This window comes from Stenella coeruleoalba, assembly GCF_951394435.1.
Source record: "Stenella coeruleoalba genome assembly, chromosome: 1".
In the NCBI taxonomy this organism is placed as follows: Eukaryota; Metazoa; Chordata; class Mammalia; order Artiodactyla; family Delphinidae; genus Stenella; species Stenella coeruleoalba.
The window spans coordinates 49,950,707-49,977,655 of record NC_137169.1 but is presented as its reverse complement, the minus strand read 5'-3'; the positions used below and the strand labels follow the sequence as shown (position 1 = coordinate 49,977,655).

Here is a 26,949-nt window from a genome sequence, read left to right as displayed (position 1 = left end):
GCCTTAATATCCTCACGTGTCAAATAGGAAGTATGGAAAACTATGTCATAGAGTTATTGCAACATTTGAACAAGATAAGGGAGGTCAGAATGTTTTCTGTTTGCTCGTTTTTAGCTCTAAGTAACATTTATTCAGCAACCATTTACTGAGCATCAAACTTGTGCCAAGCAATGTGTTAGGTGCTGTGGACACAGAGATGACACTCTCCAAGAGTTCAGCTCATGGTTAAAACAAGTCACCAATTAAAACACAATCTGGTAAGGACCAGATACTGATACAGGTGAATACGTGGGCTCTGGGGCAGCAGAGAGGGACTTCTCACCCTCTTTCTTCTGAGGCTGTCAAGGGCAGGCAGGGACTGTCAGAGGTCATCCAGAGGAAGGCTCCCAGGGGGAAGTAATGCTTAATTTTACTTTAAAAGGTACCCAGGAACTGGGCAGGTTAAAAAAAAGATGAGAGAAGAGCATGCCAGATAATGAAAACAACAGATATTTCACTCATTCACGTACTCAACAGACATGAATGGGGCACATTACAAGTGAGGAACTCTAAGGAAATACAGGTAAACAAGATATGACCCCTGCTCGGGGGGGGGCACACATTTTCCACATAAGCAGACAGCTGGGTAAAGGCACTTGTAATTCAGAATGCTTAATATAACAATCAGGATAAGTTCAAAGTTCTCCATTCAGTGCTAATTTAGAAAAAAAATTCAGGTAGCTTAATACGATTTCCAAGATGCGGGCATGTGGAATAAGATGAGGCTGAAGAGAGGGACAAAAACAGAGCAAGAGGGAGACAGCAGCAGCCCAACCCCTGACTTTGGGTGGTTTCTTTACCTCTTAACAGCTCATTTCTTCCAGCTCTAAAACAGAGTTCATAATAAATTGGTGAAGCCACTATGGAGAACAGTATGGAGGTTCTTAACTACCATAAGATCCAGCAATCCCACTCTTGGGCATATATCAGAGAAAAACATGGTTCGAAAGGATACATGCACCCCAATGTTCGCTGCAGCATTATTTACAATAGCCAAGACATGGAAGCAACCTACATGACCATCAACAGAGGAATGGATAAAGAAGATGTGGTACATATATACAATGGAACATTACTCAGCCATAAAAGAGAATGAAATAATGCCATTTGCAGCAACATGGAGATTATCATACTAAGTGAACTAAGCCAGACAGAGGACAAGTATCATATAATATTGCTTGTACGTGGAATCTAATAAAAAAGATACAAATGAACTTAGATACAAAATAGAACTAGACCTACAAACACAGAAAACAAACTTATGGATACCAAAAGGAAAAGGGTAGGAGGATAAATTAGGAGTTTGGGATTAACATATACACACTACTATATATAAAACAGATAACCAACAAGGACCTACTGTATAGCACAGGGAACTCTACTCAATATTTTTTAATAACCAATAAGACAAAAGAATCCGAAAAAAATAGTACACCTGAAAATAACACAACATTGTAAATCAACTATATTTCAGTTTTTTTTTTTTTAAAAAAAAGAGGCTGTTGTGTGGATAAAATGAAGTGATTGGTATAAAGTGTTCAGCATGGTACCTGGAACATAATCAGTGCCCAAGAAATGTTAGCTGCCATCATCATCATCATATTGTTACTGTTGTTCTTATTGTTTTCATTAACTTGACTAAGGGGAAAGCTTCTGAGGCAATGTGAGCAACTTAGGGAAAAGGAAGCAGTAAGTACAACTGCTCTCAAACTCTTGACTTCCTTAAGTCCTTGAGAAAGACAAGACAGCTCGGGATGTATTTTATGTCACCCCTTGCCCCAGACCATTGCTTCTCAAAATCTTACATGGAAAGAACCCTAACGACAAAAGGAGTGAATATTCCCATGAGGTGCCTCCCTTACTGACATTGACTTTTCAGTATTTCATCTTAGAAATTCACTCTCCTCCATAATCTACTCATTTCTGTTACTGTCATCATCATCGCCATAGGAATCATAGTGCTTACTCATTTCCAGGCACTGTTACGACATTTTATATGTATTAACTCACTTAATCCTCACAAGGACCCAATGCAGATAGGTACAGTCATCATTCCATTTTACAGATGATGAAACTCAAGCAAGACACCGTAAGTAACTTGTCCAAGATGACAAGCTAATAAATGTTGAAACTGGGATGTCAATCCAGGCAGTCTGGCTCCAGAATCTGTGCTCTCTGGTGTGTTACCTCTCTAATATAAACATGCTCCCCTCCTTCAACCTCACATAGCAATATAGCTGTGAGTAGGTGTGTCATGTTTATCATATGGCTTCTGACATGCGGCCACATGGCCATACCCCATGCGAGGGGAACAGCCTAAGACCCAATAGCTTTACCCAGGTTTGCTACAGAGAGACATCCTCGCTAAGGACAAATGCCCAGAGCACTCACGTGGCTAACGGTGTGCAAGCAGATGATGAGGTGGCTGCCACCGGGAGATGATTAAAAAATCCAACATTAAACCAAGCTGGACTTAGAGCAGACCTGTTTTTAAAGTAGCTTTTCATCAGGGGATAAAATTTTTTCTTGACAATTTCCTTAATGGCAAGAAACGCTATATGTTGGAAGAACAAAGGAGACCCAAGGGCAAAAAGTAGAAGATTCTCACCAAGGCGGGGCTGGGACGGGGCGGGGGAAGGAGGAGGAAAATTAAACAGGCAGAAGAGAAGATGTGCCCCCCTTTTATTCCTATATAATAATGCTCCAGTGCCTCCCACCCCCACCTTCTCTCCCTGGCTTCTTCTCCAGGGGCACTAACATCAGCCCAGAGCTCATTAAAGTTTAAACAGACTCATCAATACGGACAGAATGGTGAATTGTCCATCTGCAAATTACCAAGCCCTTCATGAATATTTAAGGAACTAAACTAGGAACAGGGAGAAGAGAGAACCCAGGACTTTATTTTTCCCTCTGGAAAAAACTACAAAAGCATCTCTGTCGTTCCTGATCACCAGGATGTAAAACCAGTCAAGTGAAACTAAAAGGGAACAATTCTCAACCAGCATCACTCCTTTTCCCAAGCCAGCAAGCGGACCGCAAACCAAGGCCACTCAAGATAAATGTCTACCTGGCACAACTCAGAGATGCACTAGTCTTGCCTGACTTCCTTTCTTTCTCAGAACCCACCGTGTTCTCAGGCCACTGTGCCTTTGCACATGCAGTTCCCTCTGAACAAAATGAGGTTCCCCTCATTTGTCCACTTGGAAGGCAGGAGAGTCCAGTGACTAAGGGTGCAGCACTGGAGTCAGACTGCCTTTCCTACTTACTAACTGCATGAACTTGAGTAAGTTACCTAATCTTTCTATGCCTTTGTTTCCTCCTCAATAAAATGAGGGTACCTTTATAGGGTCGTTGTGAGGATTCGACTGTATAATGCATGTTAACATGTTTTACACAGCACTGGGCACACCTGAGGGCGCAGTAGAGGTCATCTATGGTTATCAGTGACGTCTTCACATTTGGTCACATCTGACTGAATCCTCTGTCTACATGTTCTGCATCCTCCATCCTGTCTACCTGGAGCCCCTCAGTGTTGGCCCCTTCCTCAGCTGTAGTCACAGTCACTTTGCTCCCAGCACATATCACGTTACATCCCAGCTGTCTGTTGGTCTCTGCCATAGACCATGAGCTCCCTAAAGGCAAAGCCTGTGTCTAAAGTTACCCCGACGTTGTCCCTGGCACCAGATGGACACACTATACACACTCAGCAGGTGGGAGCAGGGGAACACATGTGAGAACGTGAGAGTTGAGGCCATACCTTTGTGACGATGCAGCACGCAACCCAGATGTCCTCGGAGGACTGCTCGTGGTGGTTGAACTGAGGCTCCCACTGGTTGATTGGCTGGTCTGCGAAAGCCAAGAGGATACCCCTCTGGTCCACCAGAGCTGCACGGACACTGCCTGTCCCCACGTCCACACCCACGTAGTAGCTCCCGAGTTCCTGATCTCTGCCGGGCATTGCCGTCCCTCCACCTGCGGGGATCAAGGGCAAAACCACGTGAAGACCAAGTGGATCTGCAAAGCCAAGCATGGGACAACTTGAAAGTGGAAATGAAGGGATGCAGCTGATGAACTGGTAGCCATTGATTATTTATTCATCCAACAAAGCATTCATTGCTGCCCGTGTGCTAACAGGCACTGAGCTAGGTAGTGGGTGAACAGACAGGCATGGCCTCAGATATGGAGTTTCTGTTCTTGGAAGGGAGTCAGATGGTGAGGATTTACGAACTGCATTAATTATTCAAGCAAAGTCCTGACACTGGGTGAAAAGTGCTATGAGGATAAATAAAGGGTTATAGAGCTGAGAATCTGGAGGCAATAGATATGCATTTTCTTCGCAGTGAATTTGAATCGAAACAAGGACAATGCCCATGGCGCTGAAAAGGAACCTCATCTGCCCAGGCGGCCATTCATTCAAAAAACTATCTACTGAGCACCAATTATGTGCCAACAAGCACTGTAAAAAGTACATACAGCCCCTCTACTCACTACCACTCTACAAGGTGAGACTATTTTTTTTCTTCCAGTTTTATTGAGATATAGTTGACATAGAGCACTGTATAAGTTTAAGGTGTACAGCATAATGATTTGGCTTTCATACATTAAGAAGTGATTATCACAATAAGCTTAGTGAATATCTATCATCTCATAGAGATTTAAAAGTAAAGAAACAGAAAAACAAATTTCTGTGATAAGGTATCTTAGGATTTACTCTCTTAACTTTCATATATAAATACAGCAGCATTCATTCTATGTATCACATTGCACATTATATTCCTAGCATTTAGTTCTCTTATAACCAGAAGTTTGTACCTTTTGACTGCCTTCATCCAATTCCCCTCTCCCCCTGAAGGTGACTATAGTTAAAAATCTATTTTACAGGTGACTAAGATGAGACGCCGAGAGATATATAACTTTTCTCTTAATGCTAGGTCCACACACTTAAGAACAGTAAATGCACATTGATGCATTTTATACTGATGGGCAAATAGGTCTCTGAGAAGTTAAAAGAATTAGCCAGCACCACTCAAGAGCAGCCTGGACCCGAGGTCCCACATCTGTCTCATGTCCCTTTCTTTCCTTCTTAGCAGCTTGCGATACAGGTTTGGAGAAGAGGCAAATATACTGCAGCCGTGTCAGGAAGTGACTGGGAATTGGGAAGGAGCCTCGAGGGAGACAGGATCAGGAACTTGTTAAACAATCTGTTTTCTTTACAGACCCCTTGTGAGTTACAAGGAAATCTGACCAGAGAACACTCAGGAATTCCTTGGCCTTCACTGCGGCTCTGAGTCCCTCTGGTCAGATTAGCCCCCATGACACAGACATCTCACAGAGGCTTTCATTTTCCAGATTGGCCTTTTAAAGAATAAGAACAAGCCCCCAAGATACCCATGCTGGTGAACATGCTACAACTCCCCAGGTGAGCTCGGGGCGGCCTCAGCGCCCAGAGTCTCATTTCAACCGCAGCAGCGCTCTGCACCCTTCCACTTCAAAAAGGTAATGTTTCCTTGGCAAGGTCACACCTGGGAATTCTAAAATGAAGTCAGCCAGCAGATGTTCCATTACAGCTTCCTGGCTATTTATCCCAGTCAAAAACAGCTTCATTACAAGTGATAGCTTCTGACTTGATCACGAAGATTTCCCAGAGGTGTGTGGCCCCCTGGGGTTCACAGGCAGGTGTAGAGGCCAATGGGGAATCTGTAGTTAAGAACATGTGCTACCTCCGTCTGAGCTTCAGAGAACAACTCCCAGGCTCCAGCCTAAGTGCCTTCTCATCTCCTCGCCCGTATGACCTGTGGCACCAGTTTTCAAACCATGCATTCCTTCAAGCATCCAAAAGGGATATCTTTCCTTCAAGCCATTACTCGGAAAAACTGAAATAAAACAGATCAAAGCAGAGCTGCTCTGTTTGAAGCAAAGATCACCCTTGCCTGGCCCTCTAGTCTCCCGCCAGCAATCGCTCTGCTGGGTCCTTCCTCAGGACTCAGGATGGCTGAAAACCACTGGCTGAGGCCCTCTGCATGGCATCCCAGGCCCTCCAGGAGCTGCCCTCTGCCTGCTGTCCAGCCACATCCACCTCCGTCCTGCCCATTCTCACACCAAGCTCCAGACATCCTGAACCCCTCGCAGGACCGCGAGTGTACCGCACTGCTACAGGACTGTCTCCCCTCGTGCTTCTCTTCCCTTGCTACCTCCCTCCTCTCTTGTGTGCCTGCTGACTTCCATTTCAAGATCGAGCTAAACCACCACCTCTTCAGGAAAGACTGCCTTGCCTCTCTCCATGCCCTGCTGCCACCAGAGTACTGTGCCCCTACTTTCTTTGCCAACTTTTTGAAGACCACTCGACTGTGAATTTTTTGCTTCTGTGTCCGTCTCCCTTACTGGCCTGAACCTGAAGAAAGGAACTGATTGATTTCTGGATCCCCAGCTCCTACAGTTTCTATATCCCCAAACCAGTACAGTGTCTGGTAAGTAACTGGTTTTCAATAAACGTTTACGGAATGAACACCTAGATCAGTGAATCCACAGAAAACAAGGATGAACAGGTTCGGGCTTTAATGCTTTCATAGTTGGATTCCTAGGTTTGTACTTATCTGCACTAGTGTTTTTCCTTGATTCTAATCTCTGTATGCTTCATCCATCCAATTAACAAATATTTATTGGATGCTTACAACTACATTTTATTAATTCGGAGACACTCATTTTTTTCACATTTAGCTTCTTCAAAATTAGTGACTGGGCAACCAATGGCATCTTACGACTAATCAGTAGCATGTTCTTTCCTTCTTAGTGGTACATGAAATAACGATGCATCTTGCAATCAATAACTGATGTTCAAAGAAATGCAGATTGTGCCAGGCACCCTGCTCAGAGCTGAGGATATAATTGACATAGAGCACTGTATAAGTAAAACAGGACAGTGCCATGGCTCAGATCTTCCTCGGTCTCTTTACCTGCAAAGAGGAGGAAGCCTGACCACTGTTCCACCTCCCCGAACTGACCACATACACATCCTCTTGCTGTACTCGGGGTTCCTTCTCTTAGCTTCCCCCTGTCACCACTTGGAAGGGCCCAGGGATGCTGCTCCCCAACACTGATCCTGACAAGCCAACAACTCTCTGTCCTTGGCTAGAACTGTCCAAGATTATTCTAAACACTGGAGGGAGAAACAAGGGGAAAAACACAGGAAATGAAGAATCTATACAAACATTCTGGATTACACAGACCTGGCCAGCCATCATCCAGGCTTCTCTGTACTCCTGCCAGCGCCAGTGACAAAAGAGTCCCCCAGGGGGCTGGCCCAGCTCCTCAGGCCTGGCTCCCTCACTTTTGACTGTCTTCCTCTACAAGGAATTCCTCATCTTACCACCCACTACCCAGACATCCTGATTTACCTCCAATAAAATCCAAAGAGACAGATTTCCACTCTGCAGCTGACTCAGGGCTTCCCCCAGCTCTGGGTTTTGGACCCATCTCTTGGCTAAACAGGAAAGAGCCCATCCTTTGGGAGAACCACCACCACCACCCCACCCCACCCCCCGCCCACACACACACAGTCGTATGGACAGTGGAGCTTTGCCATTAGACATTAACTCCAGTGCTGCCTGGACCACAGCTGTATCCCCAGTGTTAGCCCAGTGCCTGGCACATAGCACGAACTCACCACGTCTCTGAGTCTCAGTGGACACCTTTAAAACCTATCTTTAGGGAAATAATAAAAGGTACAAATTTACTGTGTATCCGATGCTTTGCTAAGCAGCTTGCTCACATTCTTAATCCACTTTGTATCCTGACATCGACCCCTGAGGATAATTACTGTTATCATCCCCATTTTACTGATGAGGAAAACGAGTCCTAGACTAGTTAATAACTTGCTCCAGTATGTCATATAACTCGCAAGTGATGGCGTTGAGAGCAATCTCATTCCCTCCGGCTCCCAAATCCCTAACCATTCTCAGGATGATATATTGCCTGATACCCTCCATTTAGTAAATGCCCATTTGCCAAGGACTCTGCTAGGTATTCCTGCCTACTCTGTCTACAACCGGCTAACTCAGAACTCAGGCTGACCACCTTCAGAGACTGACCCTTTCTCAACACCAGGTGGCCTCTCTCTGGCAAACTACCCATTTCTAGACCATTTAACTGAGACATCAGTTGGGAAGAGAGTCAAACCCACGGGAACAAGGGCATCTTACCCTCCCTGCACTGTTCGCACAGACCTCCCAGTTCATGTTTTTGTAAGAAATAGATCCTAATTAAATATTTCAAGTTCACCATGTTTCCCATTACTATAGTTTTAAGTGATCTCTTTATGATTGTTTCCACACCTGGACCCTGAAAGAAGGGAAACAAAGAAGTTCAAGCCCTTAGGCAGCTTCCCTGAAACTCAACCCTGTGAGTTATAAAAACTCTGCCAGAGGAGTTTCTGCAACTCAGATTCCTTGTCTCCCCTTTCTGTGCCCTTTGTTCCTGGGTCATAGGTACTCTCGGCTGTGTCCTAGACTCCAAGCTGTATTCCAGTCCCTCTTGGCCTCAAGAAATAAAGTAACTGCAAAGTGGAAAACATTATTCCCTCTTCCAATTTGTTCTTTTTTTAAAAAAGGATTAGGATCCTCCCGCATGCCTGGCACTTTTACACATGTGTTCATATCTTCTGACTGAAACCCAGTCAAGCTGGTAACCCTATCACCATTTTATACGTTGGTGGGATGGGGAAATTTGCCCTTAGTACCACAAACAGCAAACAACAGCAGCACCTGCATTTGAACCCTGGCCTCTTAAGGCAGGTTTAGGGCTCTTTCTACACACCAACCTAAAAGTGAAAACCAAATCCTTCAAAAACTTCTTCAATATCAATATCAACAACAAAGGCAGCAACAACTAGCATTTATTAAGCTCTGCTCTGCAAACCGCCCACCTGATCTTGTGATTTCACTTCACCTTTGTAACAATCCCGTGTGGTTGGCACTATGAGCCCATTTTCCAGTTTAGGAGATTGAGGTTCTCAGCAATAAAGCTATTTAACGTCTTAGAGCACAAAACCAGAGGAGCTGGGACTCCAGGCCAGGACGGTATGGCTCCAGAGCCCAATGGATGAATGCTGAGAGTCAGAACATTAGTCCCAATTCATTCACTTCAGTCAAAGATAAATTCTCTAAAAACAAAAACAACTAATAGGGAATATAGGGAGGCTGGTCAGACAGAGAAATAAGGACATAGATTGTGAAGGCCAAGGCAAAGAAAAGCTACAGGGAGAAATTCAAGCTGGCTGCACACACGTCCCGAGCCTTACCTAACTTTTCAGTCTACAGGAGGCTCTGAAGGGCAGAAACAGCCTCCCAGCCAAGTCCCCAGCGCAGACCGGACTGGCTTTTAGCCCCTGTTCACCATCAAAAGACTGCTCTGATGGTAAATATGTATGCGGTTCATTAAATAATAGCCTTTACAGATATTATTAGAAATGTGCCACAGAAAACCACAGGCTTCATGGCTGATTCTTTAACAAACATGCAAGCTGCTCAAAGGCAACGTGAGAAAAGGAAAGAGGGTCACAGACACGGGAGGCTGTTCTCTGCACAACTATCCCAGAGATATTAAGGGGTCATGCTCAAATACCAGTGCTGAAAACCAACCTTCGGGGATTATCCTCTTGTATTTTCCTCCTTCTCTTCCCCTAAGTGACCAAAGACCGGTAACAATGTTTCCTAAGACTACAAGGCTCCAAAGTGGATGAGCTTACCTGCAGTCCTATTTCTCAAAGGGCCACTCCTCCAGGACTGACTTGGAAACAGTGTCTGCACATACAGCGTCCCAGGGACCTGGGAGGGAGCTCAATATCCTCTCTTGACTTTGATCTTTGGTCTTGGCTGGGAGCTCAAGTACAGCAGACCCACACAATTTTTTTTTTATTTAGTTATATTGCAATCAGGGGGTTGGGAGGTTTGGGAAGAAAAAGATAAGCAATGAATGAGTACATGGTCAACTTTAGTCTCCTTGACAGAAGGAACTAAATACCACTTTAAACAATGCGCACATGCTCTAAGATGGAGAGAAAGTTCAGGATGGGAAGGAAAGCGCTAATCTGTCAATAATATCTGGTTCTCCACTGGCTTTACCAAAAATACTCATAGGAGAAAATGTACAGCTTCTTGACAGGTACTTCTCTGAAAGTGAAAGGCTGTCTCCTGCAGCTCCAATCTCATTGTATTCTTTGAACAATGAACTAGGATTGTATAACCGAAGTGCCCAGTACAGTGCCTGATATATGGTACATGCTCAGTAAACGGCAGCAACTATTAGGACTATTAACATGTGCCAACCTTCCCTTTTCACCATCAAATCACCTCTGGACATCTGCAATTACTTAATATGCATGATCTATACCTAGGTATTCTCACCATGTCTAACAGCTCAAATTCCAGTAAACCAATGTTAAGTGCTTTTTCTAAGCCAGGACACTAGGAATAGGAAGCTGAAAAATATATCATTTCTGATTTTAAAGAGCTGACAATTTAATGTAAGAAGCTGATTTTTGAAAGTCAAATGGTGATGCCTCAAGTTATGCCTTGTTGATGTACTTCAAGCTCAACCTAATGCACCTGGTAATATTACACATGGCAGTAAGCTGGCTCCAGATTGCCATCGGAATCTCAGCTATACTCTTGAAGCCAAGCATCTTATTCCAACTCCACCTTTCTCTGCAGAATACAGAGACGTTAGCTGGTAAAAGAAGCACCAGTTTATTGTTTTCATCACTGTTCCAATCATTGAATCAGAAACCCAGTATTTTTCAGGATGTTGAGGATCTGCATGCTTTGGACTGAGCCCATTTTTAAAGACAATACGCGGTGACTGGGGGAGGGATGTGTTATTAAATCAGACAGAAGAACGGCTGGCTGTCCTTTTAAATTCAAAGATGGATTCCAACAGGCAGAAAAGGCAAAACTCCCCAAATCCTCATGCCTGCCTCACAATGTGGCAGCCACAGGGATCAACTCTGAGGCAGTCCTGGATGGTGGCCAAAACCCACCACCCTCCAAGAGCCACACAGGCAACAGCACAACAGCTGACGCAAAGAAAACACAAACCCCAACCATGTTGAGGCCAAATGCACAGTATAGGCCCTAACGAAATCATGGATGGAAAATCTGACGCATCAAAGGACATCCCCAAACTCCAAAAACAAACATCACCTCAAAGCAGATTAAACTTTGAGTCTCCCATGTCCTCTTCCATAAAACCTTGCTTACGCTCTTTTCTCTTCAATACTTGTGAGCCAATAAAGCAGCTCCTGACTTGTTAAAATGCCTTCCAAGCCCTTTAATAGCCCTTCCAAGTTATTCTCTTTGCAGAGAAAGGGAGAGGGGGGCCCACATTTATGACACCCACTCTTCCCTCATTTACAGGGGAGGACACTCAAATCCTGAGAGGAGCGATAACCGGCGGATGGTCACGACGCCTGGAGAGGAAGGCGGCTGTACTCAAATTCAGGTTTGCCTAAGCCAGAGCAGGACTCTTATCCACCCCTGAAATGACTTGGCATTCCTTCCCTAACCAAGCTGCTTTCATCCTGGACACACTCAGAACACAATTACAAGTCTGTTCATCCTGTGAAAACTTCTCAGACACTCAACCATCAGAAACGCCCCCTCCATGCTCTGATTAATAACCACCACCTATGTCACTATAAATGCTACTGTGAGAAACATTAGATATTAACTGAGAATGTTCTGGCCCCCTACTTCCTTCTACCTGGAGACAAGCACAGCGTGTGTCATGCAGTAATAGGGGAATTCCTGGGATGTGAGGGAGGGAGAAATTATTAATGTATAAAATAGTCAAATACCTTTTGAAATAAAAAGCCTCTAAAAACTCTCCGTCCCTGGAGAGTTCTAGAAGCACCATCAGCAAGCCTCTCTTGTGTGTAAAGCACTGCACCCCTTCCCAGGTCAATCATCCTCCTTGACCCAGAGCCCCATTCCCACAGACACATGCACGGACGGGAGAAGAAAGATGGGGTCTATCTTTCACAAACCCAATTCACAGCCTGAGTTCACTAAAAGCCAAAGCCTGAATCTGACGGCCTCTTACTCTCATGCCAGGACCCTGGAAGCAGAAAAGTGGCAGAACAGACACACAGAGAGCCAGGGCTGGTGTCCTGATTCTAAATGCAAAGTTATTATAGTTTAACCCCATAAGCCAATTACAAAGCTATGCGCATAACAGGGAAAATTACAGGCAAACTTAGTGATTTTTTATTGTTAAGTGGACTCTTCTTTGTAACACATGAATTCCTACCTCTCTTGGAGTTCTGAACAATTTGTTAAATATATATGTAGTTTATCTCCCTCTTTCACTTTCTTCTCCAAGAGGCTGCTGTTGATTTGTTGACATAATTAACTATAAAATAATATTCTACAGAACTAATCAGACCTTCAAAGCAATATCATTATCATTAGCATATTGGCCCAAATCCACAGCTTTTCTCAGAAAGTCACTCAAATAAAAACAACAGAAGAACCCACCAACCTTGATGACTGCTGTCAGACGTCAGTAAATTCAGGAAGGGCTCAGGGCAGTACAGCATTAGGTAGCGCAACAAAACCCAGTCCCTGCACCATCTTGCAAAATTCCTCCCTTGAAGACAGCGCCCAGCCTGAGGCTGGCTGAGGCCTCTGGTCTAGTCTTGTGTTTACCTGTTTATCAAGAATGGCCAGGTGGCTTCAAGGTCCAGGGTGAAAGGCCTAAAGAATGAGTTACTGGAAGATTATTGGACAGCTTGCCCCTCCAGAAACACGCCCTGTTAAAATTGCCAAGAGCTACACCGTAAGCTTAAACACCATCAGTACTGCCTCTGCCCAAAGTAAGGCCCAAGTTCTTTCTTTGGCCCACAAGGCCCTCAACGCTACGGCTCTGCCTGTGCCTCTCACCTTACCTCCCTGACTGCAACCCCTGAGGCTCCAACTCTACAAAGCTACTAGCAGTCCCTCAAATGAAGGTTTGGTGCCTCTGTTCATACTGTTCTCTCCTCCTTGTGATGGAGGAAATAAAAACTTGCAGTTCATAGAAAAAGACATACAATGCATACATGTCAACCTTCAGCCTCACAAATAATGGAGGGAAATGCAAATCAAAAGAATACTGAGATATAATCGTACACCTTAAAAAATGGGAAGAAAATGAAAATGCTAGTACCCATCTTTGGCAAGAGTTTGGGGAAAAAGGCAGTTTCAGACACTTTTAGTGGGAGAATAATTGGTTCAACCTCCTTTCTGTTTTCAAAATCTACCCTTTTACCCAAGAGTTGAACTTCTAAGCATTTAAGATTGGCTCATCTAAAAGATGTATACAAAAATGTCCATTTCAACTTTCTTTTTTTTAAAGGCAAGGGCACACTCACAAAAACCCTGGAAACAAATTCAATGTTTATTTATAGGGGAATTGCTAAAACTGATACAGAAGCAGCTGTTAAAAACAATGAAAAACTAAAGAAAATTGCTAATTATATGTTATTAAGTAAAAATGCAAGTTCTTAGACACCATAGTATGAACGCATTTGTATTAACTCTGTAAACAGGAAAAGCAACAGTGGTTCTCAAACTGTGATCTCCAGAGGAGCAGCAACAGCATCGCCAGTGAACATGTTAGAAATGCAAATTCGGGCTTCCCTAGTGGCGCAGCGGTCGAGAGTCCGCCTGCCAATGCAGGGGACACGGGTTCGTGCCCCGGTCCGGGAAGATCCCACATGCCGCGGAACGGCTGGGCCCGTGAGCCATGGCCGCTGAGCCTGCGCGTCTGGAGCCTGTGCTCCGCAACGGGAGAGGCCACAACCGTGAGAGGCCCGTGTACCGCAAAAAAAAAAAAAGAAAAGAAAAGAAAGAAATGCAAATTCTCAGGCTCCAGCCCAGATCTACTGATTCAGAAACTCTGGGGAGTGCGGCTCACATCTGCCAGGCTACCCTGACAGATGCTAAAGTTTGAGAACCACTGTATTGTATAAGGACCTAATATACAAAACTTCAGGAAGAATATGCAAAAGCCTGCTTACTGCAGTGACATCTAGGGAAAAGAAATGCGGTGGAAGCTTGAAGGGCAATTTTTAACTTCCCCTCTCTGTGCTGTTTGAATTTTCACAACACGCAGCTAGTACTATAATAAGAAGAAAGATCCTCGTACTGAGTTGAATTCTACTTTATATGGCTTCCACCCTCTAGTCCTCATTTTTATCCCACGGGATCAGCCACCTAACCTCCTTTGGGTGAGCTATCCCTTCAAACGTTTTAAGATGACTCTCACGACCTCCTGAGTTTTCTTTCCTCTTTGCTATATACTTTTAGCTCCTATAACCCCTCCATGCCGTGGCTTTTCCTAAAATAAAGAGGGAGGAAGAAGGGATACGGGGCACTTGGTACATTTAACAAGAATGATCTTCAGATACCCATGTTCCCACATGATGCTGTGTGGAGATGAGGGAAGCTGGGCTAGTAGCCCACCGTGAGCACACAGCAGGTCTTCTCTACCTTCCTGGAGGCCCCCTAGATGCAACACATGTTGGGACAAATCAGTAGCCCATCCAGCCCAATACCCAATCTCGGACACTAACATCAGAACAACTTGTTCAGGAGAAAAGGGAAGGGGACCTGGGGTGTCTTCACAAAGTCCCTTTGAAGGTGGGCTTTGAGGTAGCCCTCTTCAAATACCCTACTCTTCCTTTAATAGGTCCCTAGAAATCAGTGTTATCTATTAATATGTCCTGTCAATAGGTACCTTCACATGAATCGCAATGTTTCTCAAACTCATATTTTGTACCAACCCTCGTCTTGGATCAACAGATTTTGCGTGAGCATTTTCTCTCTTCCAGGACTGGTACTAGTGACTTAGTAGACAGCTTTGCTGATCCTCCCAACAACTTTGGAGGGTCCACAACGCAGAGATGGGGTAACTAAGGTTCTGTGCATTTAGGTCACTTGCCCAATGTCACAGAGTCGGTAAAAAACAGAGAGGGTCTTCAACCCCATGCTCTGTCCACTATGTCACATGATGATTTAAAACAGCCGACCAACAGCCACACTCTAATATCAAAGTTGGCCACGTAATTCTACAATCCCAGAATGTGGTAAACTACATTGAGTTTGGTGTATATAAATCATGCTTGATTTTATAATTTGCCTTCTCAACTTTCATCCCCCATAGCTGACCAGAAACTGAGTCCTTTCTTAATCTCTTCATCCCATGGCCAGTGAAGCAGAATTCAAGATACTCAGCTCTCAGCCTGGTCTGCAACAGATTTCAGTGTAACTCAGCCCAAAATCCAGATTGCCCAAGGGACTGGCAACACAGACGTTTAGTCTGAATGATTTCTACTTTATTTTTCCACTCTGCCTAAACCCAGCCCACACACACAGCACTGCATATGTACCTGCTGTATGAACTCTGCTTCATTTTGTCATCCATGTTGTTAAGAACTTTCTAAATAATTTAAGTTGATGAAGGGGTTATAGGACCTCCAGGGTCCTATATAAATCCCTTCCTCATAACCTCAAATAGTCCCTTTTAAAATTTTCTTCAAAAATTCCAGTTGAGGACCTCCACTTCCAGCCAAGATGGAGTAGCAGGCACCATATTTACCTTCCCACCTAAAACAACTAAAATAACGAATACAGGAAACAAAGGTTCTCGGGACACTGGACATCAGGCAAAAAACTACAGTAATCTCAAAGAGATGGGGAAAAAATGAGGTATCCTAAAACTGCTCAAGCTTAATGCCTGGGACAGAGGACACAGAAGAGGAAATCCATACCAAGCCCTGCAGTTTCCCGAATTGAGGAGCCAGAGCTAGAGGTCTAAGTAGAACAAGGAGGCTAGAATTCTTGGGGCAAAGTACAAGACAGGAGAGAGATGCACAGGAGGATGTGCTCCTGAAGTATTCAGGAGAGTACCAATCACTGTATGTATGTGAGGAAACTATCTGAGCCAGAAGCACTCAAAAGGATCACAGAGAACAATCAGTGGATTTCACACAGGGCCATGAATAGTGCCTATTCAGACCAGCCAGTGTGGAAAACCTCATAATTAACAGGGCATGGGGTAGAGTACACAGAAGGGTTTTACCTCAGCAGTGAAGAAGAATTAGCCCTACTCAACAAAGCTTAAAGCAAGACTCAAAAGGATAGAACTGTTTCCAAATAACTTACTCATGCCCCAAAACAAAGCTCAAGTGTATTTATAGAAATACAAAAAATATCTAGCACTGAAAAGGGTAAAATACATAATGTCTGATATTCAACCAAAAATTACCAGGCATGCAGAGAAGCGGGAAAATACTACTAAAATGAGAAACATCAGTGGACACTGACCTAGAATTGACACATTTGATAGAACTAGTAGACACATATTAAAACAGCTATCATACCTGAATTTCATATGTTCAAAAAGCTAAAGGAAAGAGTGAACTTAAAAGTTCACACATGCAAGATTTCAAAAAAGACTCAAGTTGAGATTCTAGAAATGAAAACTAAAATGTTTGAGATGAAAAGTTAACTATATGAGATTAGATAACACAGAAGATTAGTAACCTTCAAGACACAGTAATAGAAGCTATCTAAAATATAACAAAGAGAAAAAAAGATTTTGAAAAAATAAACAGAGCATCAGTGAGCTGTGGAAAATGTCAAGTGGCCTAATATATGTGAAATGGGAATACCTGAAAGAGAGAACAAAGAAGGGACCAGGAGAAATATATGAGACATAATGGACACAAATTTTCCAAATCTGATGAAAACTATAAACCCATATAATCACGAATATCAATGAACCCCAAGCACAAGAAATATAAAGAAAACTAAACCAAGAAACATCATAATTAAATTGTTCAAAACCAATGATAAAGAGAAAAACTTAAAAGCAGTCAGGGTGGGGGGTGGCAGATTATGCAACAAAGAAAAATAACCCGTGAGAATGACAATGGATTTCTTATCAGAAATAATGCAAGCTATGAGACAGTAGAGCAAGATCTTTGAAGGACTAAAAGAAAAAAACTTTATATCTAGAATTCTTTACTCTGTGAAAAAATCTTTCAGAACTAAAGCTGAAATAAAGACTTTATCAGACATACCAAAAATGACATACCAAAATTCACCACCAGCAGAACTGCACCACAAGAAGTGGGGAAAAATAATATCACATGGAAATCTGGATCCATAAAATGCAAGGAAGAGCATAAAGGTAACTATGTGGTACATATAAAGACTTCTAAATATTTTTTGAATGTCTTAAAAAGAGAGTTGCTTAAAACTAAAATAATAACCGTGTATTGTGGGGTTTAAAACATATATGGAAGTAAAATATACAACATGAAATAGCAGTAGCACAAAGGCTATGAGACAAGAATTAGAAATACATTGTTATATGGTTTTATATTACATATGAAGTGGTATAATACCACTTGAAAGTTGACTCTGATAAATTAAAGATGTACACTATAAACCTTAAAGCAACCACTAAAATAATATCTGAAAAAAGGATATGCCTAATTAGCCAATAAAGGGGGAATATGGAATTTAAAAAAATTAATCTAAAAGAAGACAAAAAAAGAGAGAAAAGAGACCAAGAAACAGATGGAACAAATAGAAAAAAAAAGCAAGATGATATGTTTAAAACAAACCACATGAATTGCATTATATATAGTCTAAACACCCTAATTAAAAAGCAGAGATTGTTAGGCCTTGCTTTGTTACGCAGTCTAACTATATGCTGCCTATAAGAAGCCCACTTTAAATATAAGGAAACAAATAGGTTAAAAAGCAGAAGGAAGAAAAGATGTACCATAAAAGAGCAATCAAAAGAAAGCTGAAGTTTGCTGTATTAACATAACATTAAGTAGATTTTAAAGCAAAAATATTATCAGGAATAATGATTAAGTAGCTATCAGAGCAAAACATATCATCAGAAATTATGAAATAATAAAGGGGATGATTCACCAAGATGACCTAAAAATCCTAAATATTAACGCACATAATAACAGAGCATCAGAATACATAAAGCAAAATCTGATAGAACTGCAAGGAGAAATGCATATGTCTACAATTATCATGAGAGAATTAAATATGTCACTCAATAATTGGTAGAACAGATAGACAGAAAATCAGCAAGTATATAAAACATTAAGAGTAGTCAATGAAGCTGCCTAATTGACATGTAAAAAGCACTCTACCCAACAGGAGGAGACTACACATTCTTTTCAAGTGTACGCGGAACATTTACCAAGACAGACCACATTCTGAGCCATGAAACAAGTCTCAAAAAGTTAAAAGGATTCAAGTCATACCAAGTAATCTCTGTGACTACAGCGGAATTAAAAGTCAATAATAGTTAGATATGTGGAACATCCTCAAATATTTGGAAACTGAATAACACACTTCTATATAACCATAGGTCAAAAAGACATTTAAAACAACTAGAAAGTATATTCACTGAATGAAAATAAAAACAGCAAAAGTTGTGGGATGCAGTTGAAGCAATACTTAGAAATTTACAGCATCAAATGCCTATCTTAGAAAAGTCTCAAGTAAATGACCTTAATTTCCACCTTAATAAATTAGAAAGAAATGAGTAAGAGGAGCCCAATGTTAACAGAAGAAAGGAAATAATAAATTTTAGAGCAGAAATCAGTAAGTTAAAAAAGAAAAGGAAAACAATAAAGAAAATAAATGAAACCAAAAGCTGGTTCTTTGAGATGATCAATAATATTAATAAATTTCTGGCCAGAATGATCAAGAAAATAAAGAGAAAAGAGACAAATAACCAGTCTTAGGAATGAGGAGATGAAATTACAACAGATTCTATAAATATTAAAATGATAATAAGGGGATATTATGAGCAACTTAGATGATATGTACAAATTCCTTGAAATACACAAACTATCAAACCTCATTCAAGGAGAAACAGATAATCTGAATAGTCCTATATTATTAAATCAGTTGACTTCTCCTTCTCCCCCATAAAAAAACTCCAAGCCCAATGGCTTCACTGATGAATTCTACTAGATATTTTAGAAAAGAAATAATGGCAATTCTACACAAATTCTTACAGAAAACTGAAAAGAAGGAAATACTTGCCTGTTCATTCTATGAGGCCAGAATTATCTTGATAACAAAACTTAAAAATACAAGGAAAGAAACTATATCAATACCCATCATTAACACAGATGCAAATATTCTTAAAATTTTAGCAAATAGAACAGAATCCAACAAAATATAAAAAGGATAATATAGGTCCTGGGATTTATCTCAGGAATACAAAGTTAATTTAACATTCCCCCCCCAAAAAATGAATGTAATTAATCATATTAAGACTGAAAAATTATGATCTCAATAGTTACAGAAAAAAGCAACTGACAAAATGCAATACCCATTCTTCATTTAAAAAAAAACAAAGAAAAAAACGTTTCAGCAAAGATGGAATAGAATGGAACTTCCTAAAACCCTTTCAGCAAAGATGGAATAGAATGGAACTTCCTAAACCTGATAAAGAGCTTCTACAAAAAATATACAACTAACATCATAAATCATAATGCTGAAGATATGAATGCTTTTCCCTAAGCTCAGGAACAAGGCAAGACATTTGCTCTCATCACTTCTACACAACACTGCGTGGAGATTCTAGCCAGCGCATTATAGCAAGAAAAATAAAAGACATCCTCATTGAAAGGAAAAAGTAAAACTGTCTTTATTCACAGATAACATGATCACATAAAGAATCTGATGGTACCCACAAAAAAGCTATTAGAGCTAATAAGTCAGTTAGCAAGATGGCAGGATACATGATCAATATATAAGTAGTAACAAACAATTGAAAGTTGAAATCTAAGAAGACAATACTGTTTACAATAGCGTCAAAAAATGTGAAATACCTACAGATAACCTGACAAAGACCCATCTACTGAAAGCTAAAAGACACTGCTGAGAGAAATTAAGGAAGACCTAAATAAATGAACAGATATACTGTGTCCATGGGTCAGAAAACTCAATATTTAAGAAGTCAATTCTCTCCCCAAACTAATGTATAAATTAAATGAAGTTCCAATTCAAATCTCAACAGGCCTTTATTTTGAATCTGACAAAATGACTGTAAAATGGAAATGTAACAGATGCAGAATAACCAATATAACTTTTAAAAAGAACAAAGTTGAAGGACTTATACTACCTGATTTTAATACTTATTACAAAACTACAGTCATCAAAACTAAGTGGTACTAGCATTAAAACAGACAAAGAAATCAATGGAACAAAATAAAACATCCAAAAATGGGCCCACATATACAAATGGTAAATTGATTCTGATCAAAGGTACAAAGACAATTCAATGGAGAAAGGATAGATTTTTTAGCAAATGGTGCTGGAACAACTGATACCATATGAAAAAAAAAAAACTTTGTCCACATCTGGTCCTACAGGTTAACATGAAATGGATCCTGGATTTAATGTAAAATAAAAAACAATAAAGCTTCTTAAAAGAAAAATGGGAGAAAATATTTGAGATCTCAGGCTAGGCATGATTTCTAAGATACCAAAACCATGATCCATAAAGGAATAAATTGATAAAATTTACATTATCAAAATTACAAATTGATAAATTAGACTTCAGCAAAATTAAGAACTCTGCTTTTCAAAAGACACTGCTAAGAAAATGAAACTATAAGCCACGAAATGGGATAAAATATTTGCAAATCACAGCTGTGATAAAGAACTTATTAATGAGAATATATATAAAAACCTCTGGGGCTTCCCTGGTGGCGCAGTGGTTGAGAGTCCGCCTGCCGATGCAGTGGACACGGGTTCGTGCCCCGGTGCGGGAAGATCCCACGTGCCGCGGAGCGGCTAGGCCCGTGAGCCATGGCCGCGGAGCCTGCGCGTCCGGAGCCTGTGCTCCACAACGGGCAAGGCCACAACAGTGAAAGGCCCGCATACCGCAAAAAACAACAACCAAAAAAACCTCTTGAAAGTCAATAAGGAAACAAACAGCCCATTTTTAAAAAGTGGACAAAAGAAATAAACACTTCAGCCAAGAAGATATATGAAATATACACAGGGAAATAAGCAACATGATAAGAAGTTTGAAATTATTAGTCATCAGGGAAGTGCACAATACAACCCCATGAGAGGATTCCACATTATTAGAATAGCTAAAATTTAAAAGAGTGATCACACCAGTTGGAGCAACTGGAATCACTTTGAAATACGGTTTGGCTGTTTCTTAAGTTAAATATACACCTACCATGTGAACTAGCTGTTCCACTTTTAAGTATTTAACTAATAGAAATGAAGGTTGTACAAAGACATTTATACAAATATGGATACCGGCTTTATTTGTAGTAGCCAAAAAGCAGCAAATAATCCAAATGTCCATCAGTGGGTTAGTGGATAAACTAAATATGGTACAGTTGTACTCAGAAAAAAAAAAAAAACACTATGTATGCACACATAACCTGGATAAACTCAAGAGGATTATGCTAAGGAAAAGCCACCGCACACAAAAGATACATATTGTATGACCCCACAGATAAAATCCTAAAAGAGTTTAAATAGTGACAGAAACAACTCACTGGTTCTTGGAGGGATTAGAAAGGGGCATGAGCAATCTTTGGGGGTATTAGAAATGTTCTTTATCTTGATTGTAATGATGGTTTTATGGATAAATACAGACATTGAAACTTCTCAAATTAGACACTTTATATATGTACAGTTTACTGTATGTCACGTATACCTCAATAAAGCTGTTGAAAAATATCCTAGTGGGGAATGCCTTTTCTTTCCTGTGGTACCTTGACTGCTACATCCTTTCTTCATCCCCTACATTCAATCAGTAATTAATTCCTAACCATTCTATTCTAATCTCTCTCCTCTAGTCACATAGCTACTACACTAACACATCTCTCACCTGCATTATAATAGCCTCTCTCCAATGTTCACCACTCCAATTCATTCTCCACCCTGCAGCCAGAATTAACTTTCTAAAACACAAATCTGACAGTGTCACTTCAATAGCTGCTGCTTGCTCTGGAGATGCATTTCAAACTCCCTTAACCTGATTCACCTGACCTTCCCTGATCTGGGCTTTTCACTCTCCCAAACCTCCTTTCTGGTGATTTCCCCTTACCCTTTCCAGTCCGCCCATACTAATCAACAATGCACCAGACTTGCATAGCTTTGCCCATGCTGTTCCAAGTCAGATAATCCCCTTTCCTCTGTCTTTCTCCAACCCAATCACACCGATGCTTTGCAACTCAACTTGGGTATTATCTCCTCTGAGAAGTTTTCAATAAAAGCCTATATTGGGCCATTTGGACTTCTCTCAACTGCTGAGAATCCTTTTTTTTTTAATTTTTATTGGAGTATACTTGATTTACAATGTTATGTTAGTTTCAAGTGTACAGCAAAGTGAATCAGTTCTACATATACATCTATCCACTCTTTTTTTAGATTCTTTTCCCATACAGCCCATTAGAGAGGAGAATCTTCTTCTACTTTGCTACAGCACTAAGCTCACTATCATATAATCTCCCTTGCCAGACTAGACAGAAGCAGACTGGATGAAAGCTTGAAAGCAAAGACCAAGTCTTGTTCATCCTTGCTTTCCCAGAGCCTACCACAATGCCAGGCCAAGAACACATTCCCAAATTAGTGAACAAACGAATGAACACAAGAGCTGGTTTGGATGACCGCCTCTTACATCAGCTGGGTTGACTCTAAATTCCACCTTTTAAAAATATGCGCAGGTAAGAGGTTGAATAATCTCTGTAGTACATTCTGGTAAAATAATTATTTCAAATACTTTGCGTGGGGGGGTAGTGGTCCCACTCCGGCTGTGAGCTTAAGGGTAAGATTCACTACTTCAAACTGTTTTCAGAACCAGCTGGTAATTGACTGTGATTTGAACCAAGTGAAAGGTTAGGGAAAGAGAAGCAGATTCCAGGAAAAGACAAGGCCCACAGTAAAAATTAACACAGCCTGGAAGAAGGCTCAGTCTCCTCCCAGTAAACTTCTTAATTTCATCCAGAAAGACACAGATCTCCACCCTCTGAGTTACTCCTTTCTCCCAATACACATGTTTTGACTTCCAAATCCAGCAGGGAGGCTCCCAACCTCCCTCCCCCTCAAAATCAATCTCCAGGCCCTTCTCACCCTCTGTTCCCTCAATCATCCTTAATAAGAGTTCTTGGAGCCTCCCACCAGGAGGCCCTCCTCAGCTGGCTCTCTCCAAGAGCCAGGCCAGTGGCCACCAAGTCAAAAGCCAACCACAGGACCTCATTAACAGGAGATTCCCAGAAGACCAGGAGGCAGTCAAAAGGCTGGAAGACCCAGCTGGCAACTTAAAAAGTACAATTTCAGGATATGCAGTCGGTGGATCATAGGAAAGAGGGGAAAAGCAAGCAAAACAAAACAAAGCAGAATTCTACCATCTATATACCAGTTACAAACTAAGAGAAGGCTTGCCTTCTTTCTTACTGACTTGTGGTTCAAAAGCATAATCACTCTCTCCCTCCTGATATCCTATTTTAAAAAGTAACCTAATAATGACTGCTCTTCCTTATCTTGGAAATTACTTGACTTTTTAATTTAGAGACGAAATTAGTTAAGACATGAGAAGTGCTTTAGTGGAAAATAGCCAATGATTAGGGAAATTCACCATTTTGCATCTTGTTCATCTTAAAAAGAAAGGACTTTAATAAAAATAGAAAGACACTCCTAGGCCTTTCCTACCCAGGATAACTGTAGCCAAAGAGCATTATACCATCTAAACTAAATTGCACCTCAAACATTACCATAAGCTGCTGAAAGCTACAAGCAGCACTGGCCTTAAAATGCCTTAGGTAGCCAGACTGGAATTAAAAGGTTCAAAAATGCCTGGGGGAATGTCCTAAAATACGGTGGGAAGCGGGGAGAGAAAAAATTAACATAGTTAACTGGATAGTGATGACAGGGGACCCCGGGTTCCAGACATCTCCTAGGCAGCGTTAGGGATGCAGTAAAGGCCCACCCTTCTCTTGAGTGGCCGTACGCCTCACCCAGGAGCGGACACAGTGGACTCAACAAGGTCTCGGGGGCCAACGCACAGCTGGCGTTGGCGTTAAGACTCAGGCGGCCAGAGGAGGAAGAGGAGGCGGCAGCGACTGCGGGAAAGGGGAGGGAGGCTTGGGCCCGGGTGCGCTCTCGAGCTGGAGAACGTGCGCGCCGCGAGCCTGCGCTTTTGCTAAAGCCCCTGATACACATGTGGGACTGGGCGGAGGGTCACTTACTTGTCCAATCTGAAATTACATTTTAGCTAGCGCGGCCCTGCCGATAACCGCGCGGAGCCGCACCAAGCCTCGGTTGGGCGGTCCGACCCGCCCTCCGCGCGGCCCCGCCCCCGCCCCCGCCGGCCACGGCCCCTGTAAAGCTCGCCCCGATTGGCCCTTTGAACGGGACCCGGGATTGGCCCGCGCCTGCGCCCTGCTGTGGCCTCCTGCGGCGGTCGCCTGTCGGTTGGAGTGGACTGCATCCTCTTCCGGTTTCTTCCCGCCTCCCCGAGGTTTTTTTTTTTTTTTTTTTTTTGGTACGCGGGCTTCTCACTGTTCTGGCCTCTCCCGTTGCGGAGCACAGGCTCCAGACGCACAGGCTCAGCGGCCATGGATCACAGGCCTAGCCGCTCCGCGGCATGTGGGATCTTCCCGGACCGGGGCACGAACCCGTATCCCTTGCATCGGCAGGCGGACCCTCAACCACTGCGCCACCAGGGAAGGCTTCCCCCGAGCTTTTAAAGGCCTGAAGTGGGCTCAGTCCTCTCAGGCCGAGAGTTTCCTAGTCTGGGGGCTCTTCTCGCAGAACTCACCCACGCAGACTCCCCTCGGCCGCTGTTGGGTACGTGTCCGACGTGTATCCTGTAACTTCGCTTCTCAACCATGCACTGAACACCAAGACTCTTGCAGACAGGTGTTAAAATAAATTAGCAATAATAATATTTATTGAATGCTTACTTTGCATGAGGTCTTGTTCCCGAGATACTTTACGAAAATGTTCTCAACCAATTTTGTGAACAACCTTCTGAAAAGGTGTCAGTTTGTAAATGTACAAAACAAATGAACCTCAGCCTCTAAGGAAGTTACAGTCTGGTGGGTCCTGGACACACCTATGTCATTTAATCTTCATGATCCTTACCTTTCCAGTTAGCTAGGTACTATTTGTCCATAGTTTACAGATGCAAAGAGTAGGAAACGTTTTTTAGCTTGTTTTGAGACTCACAATAAGTAACAGGAGGGAAGATTCCAACCTGAGCTCAAACATAAGACATGTCTATTAAAAAGGCAGGCTCCCAAGCTGATGGGACTGAGATTTGGAAGATAGTTTAAGAAGTCTAAACTCTTTATTTTCCTAGAAAAGGAGACTGAGGTGCAGTAAAAGGAAGTGATTTTCGAAGGACACACTGGTCATGAGAGGTAAGCCTCGGTAATAACTGATTTCACACAACTGGAGTATGGGCCATGTGCATGATAGTCACACTGCTATCCTCATAACAACCCCAAATACATGCTCTCATCTTGGTCTTACAGGCGAGGATAGTAGCTCAGTGGGGCTGAGGCCACGTGATTAGCTGCATCTGCTAGGGGCCCTGGTTTGGGGATGCCGGAGGAAGAAATTTTCCTCTATCCTTCTAGGTTCTCTGCTGGTCTAAGAATTAAATTGACATTATGAATGGGAGAAAATCAGATGAAAGTTTAATAACGTGTACATGGGAGAGACCCAGCAAAACTGAGTAACTCTGTAAAGACATCTTCCACTAAAGACAAAAAAAGGGTGTAGGGGGTAATGGTTTATGTCTTCAAAAGGGAGGAAGGCAGTTTACATGAAGATGGAAAAGCAAATGTTTGGTAAACAAATGTTTGCTGGGTGTGCTAAGACAGTGGGACACAGGAATTAAAAAAAACAAACAAAAAAACCTTCCTAGATTCCTCTCGGTCTACCATACCTAGTTCATACTATAGTACAATGATAGCTGTCTTCCTGGAAGAGGTCCTCTGTCTACATTCTTTAGGCAGCTAAGGAGGACATCCGAGTTTCTTCCTGAGTCTTTTAGGGCCTTGATTGTTTTCAGCTGTAAATAATTCACGTGCCAAAGAGACATTTTGGGGTGGCAAGTTTTGCTCCCGTACAGGGTCATTTTCTTTCTTCTACACCATGACTGTTCACGTTCATTTCCAACAAATATCCGGAGATCTAACCATGGACTCTTTGGGAATGTAGGAGGTACTAGGATCTGGTTACTTGGCCCCTGTGTGAATCATCATGTACAACAGGAATGATAATATTAAGACCTATTCATCTTACCTTTCCAGAGTATTGTGATGAGTAAATGAGGTAACAAATATGGAAATACTCTGTAAAGTGTTAGATGCTGAATACGTGTAAGACAGCTTCCAGACCCTCCTCATTGTACCTCAGGAATAGAATAAATGAAATATACTGGTTGCCTTAGGAACTATGGCAGGAGGTCTCATCTTGGCTAAACTTGAATTAATATGGATTTGCTTCCTGGTCTTTATAGATATCTCTGTTACTAGGCATTTTGTATTTGATCTGAGGTTTGTTTCTTCTTATCATCATGCTATCATTAGTGGTAATAGCAGCAACAGCACAGTGGCTGGAGCACCAGCAGCCATCTTGGACCATGAGAGGATTTCAGGAATGAAAGCTACATACAGCAAAGCCCCAGAGTGCAAGGGCTTAAGTTTCTGACACCATGCAGCACCAGACGAACACCCACTGCCCACTTCTACTTGTAAGAAAGAAGCTGCTCTCTTGTGCAAGACACTTTAATTTTGTGTTTTCTGTCCATGGGGCCAAACCTAATCGTAACTGATACATATACCTTACC

The 26,949-nt window shown here is 42.1% G+C and overlaps 1 protein-coding gene across 4 annotated transcripts in view; it reads right to left on the bottom strand.

The window, feature by feature from the left end:
* The window catches only part of FGGY (FGGY carbohydrate kinase domain containing), a 420,429-nt gene extending 395,452 nt beyond the window's left edge, over nt 1–24,977 (bottom strand). For 3 of the 4 annotated variants that reach the window (XR_013828299.1, XM_079921233.1, XM_079921234.1), the window contains exons 1-2: nt 24,107–24,977; nt 3,797–4,011 (exon numbers count right to left, since the gene is read on the bottom strand). Coding sequence is in view for 3 of the 4 variants with exons in the window: in XM_079921233.1 (XP_079777359.1) it covers nt 3,797–4,011; nt 24,107–24,311 (420 nt within the window). In the remaining variant the exon portion in view is untranslated. The remainder of the gene's footprint in view (nt 1–3,796; nt 4,012–24,106) is intronic. The other variant, XM_079921235.1, reaches the window with a different exon arrangement.
* Nucleotides 24,978–26,949: the final 1,972 nt, after the last annotated feature.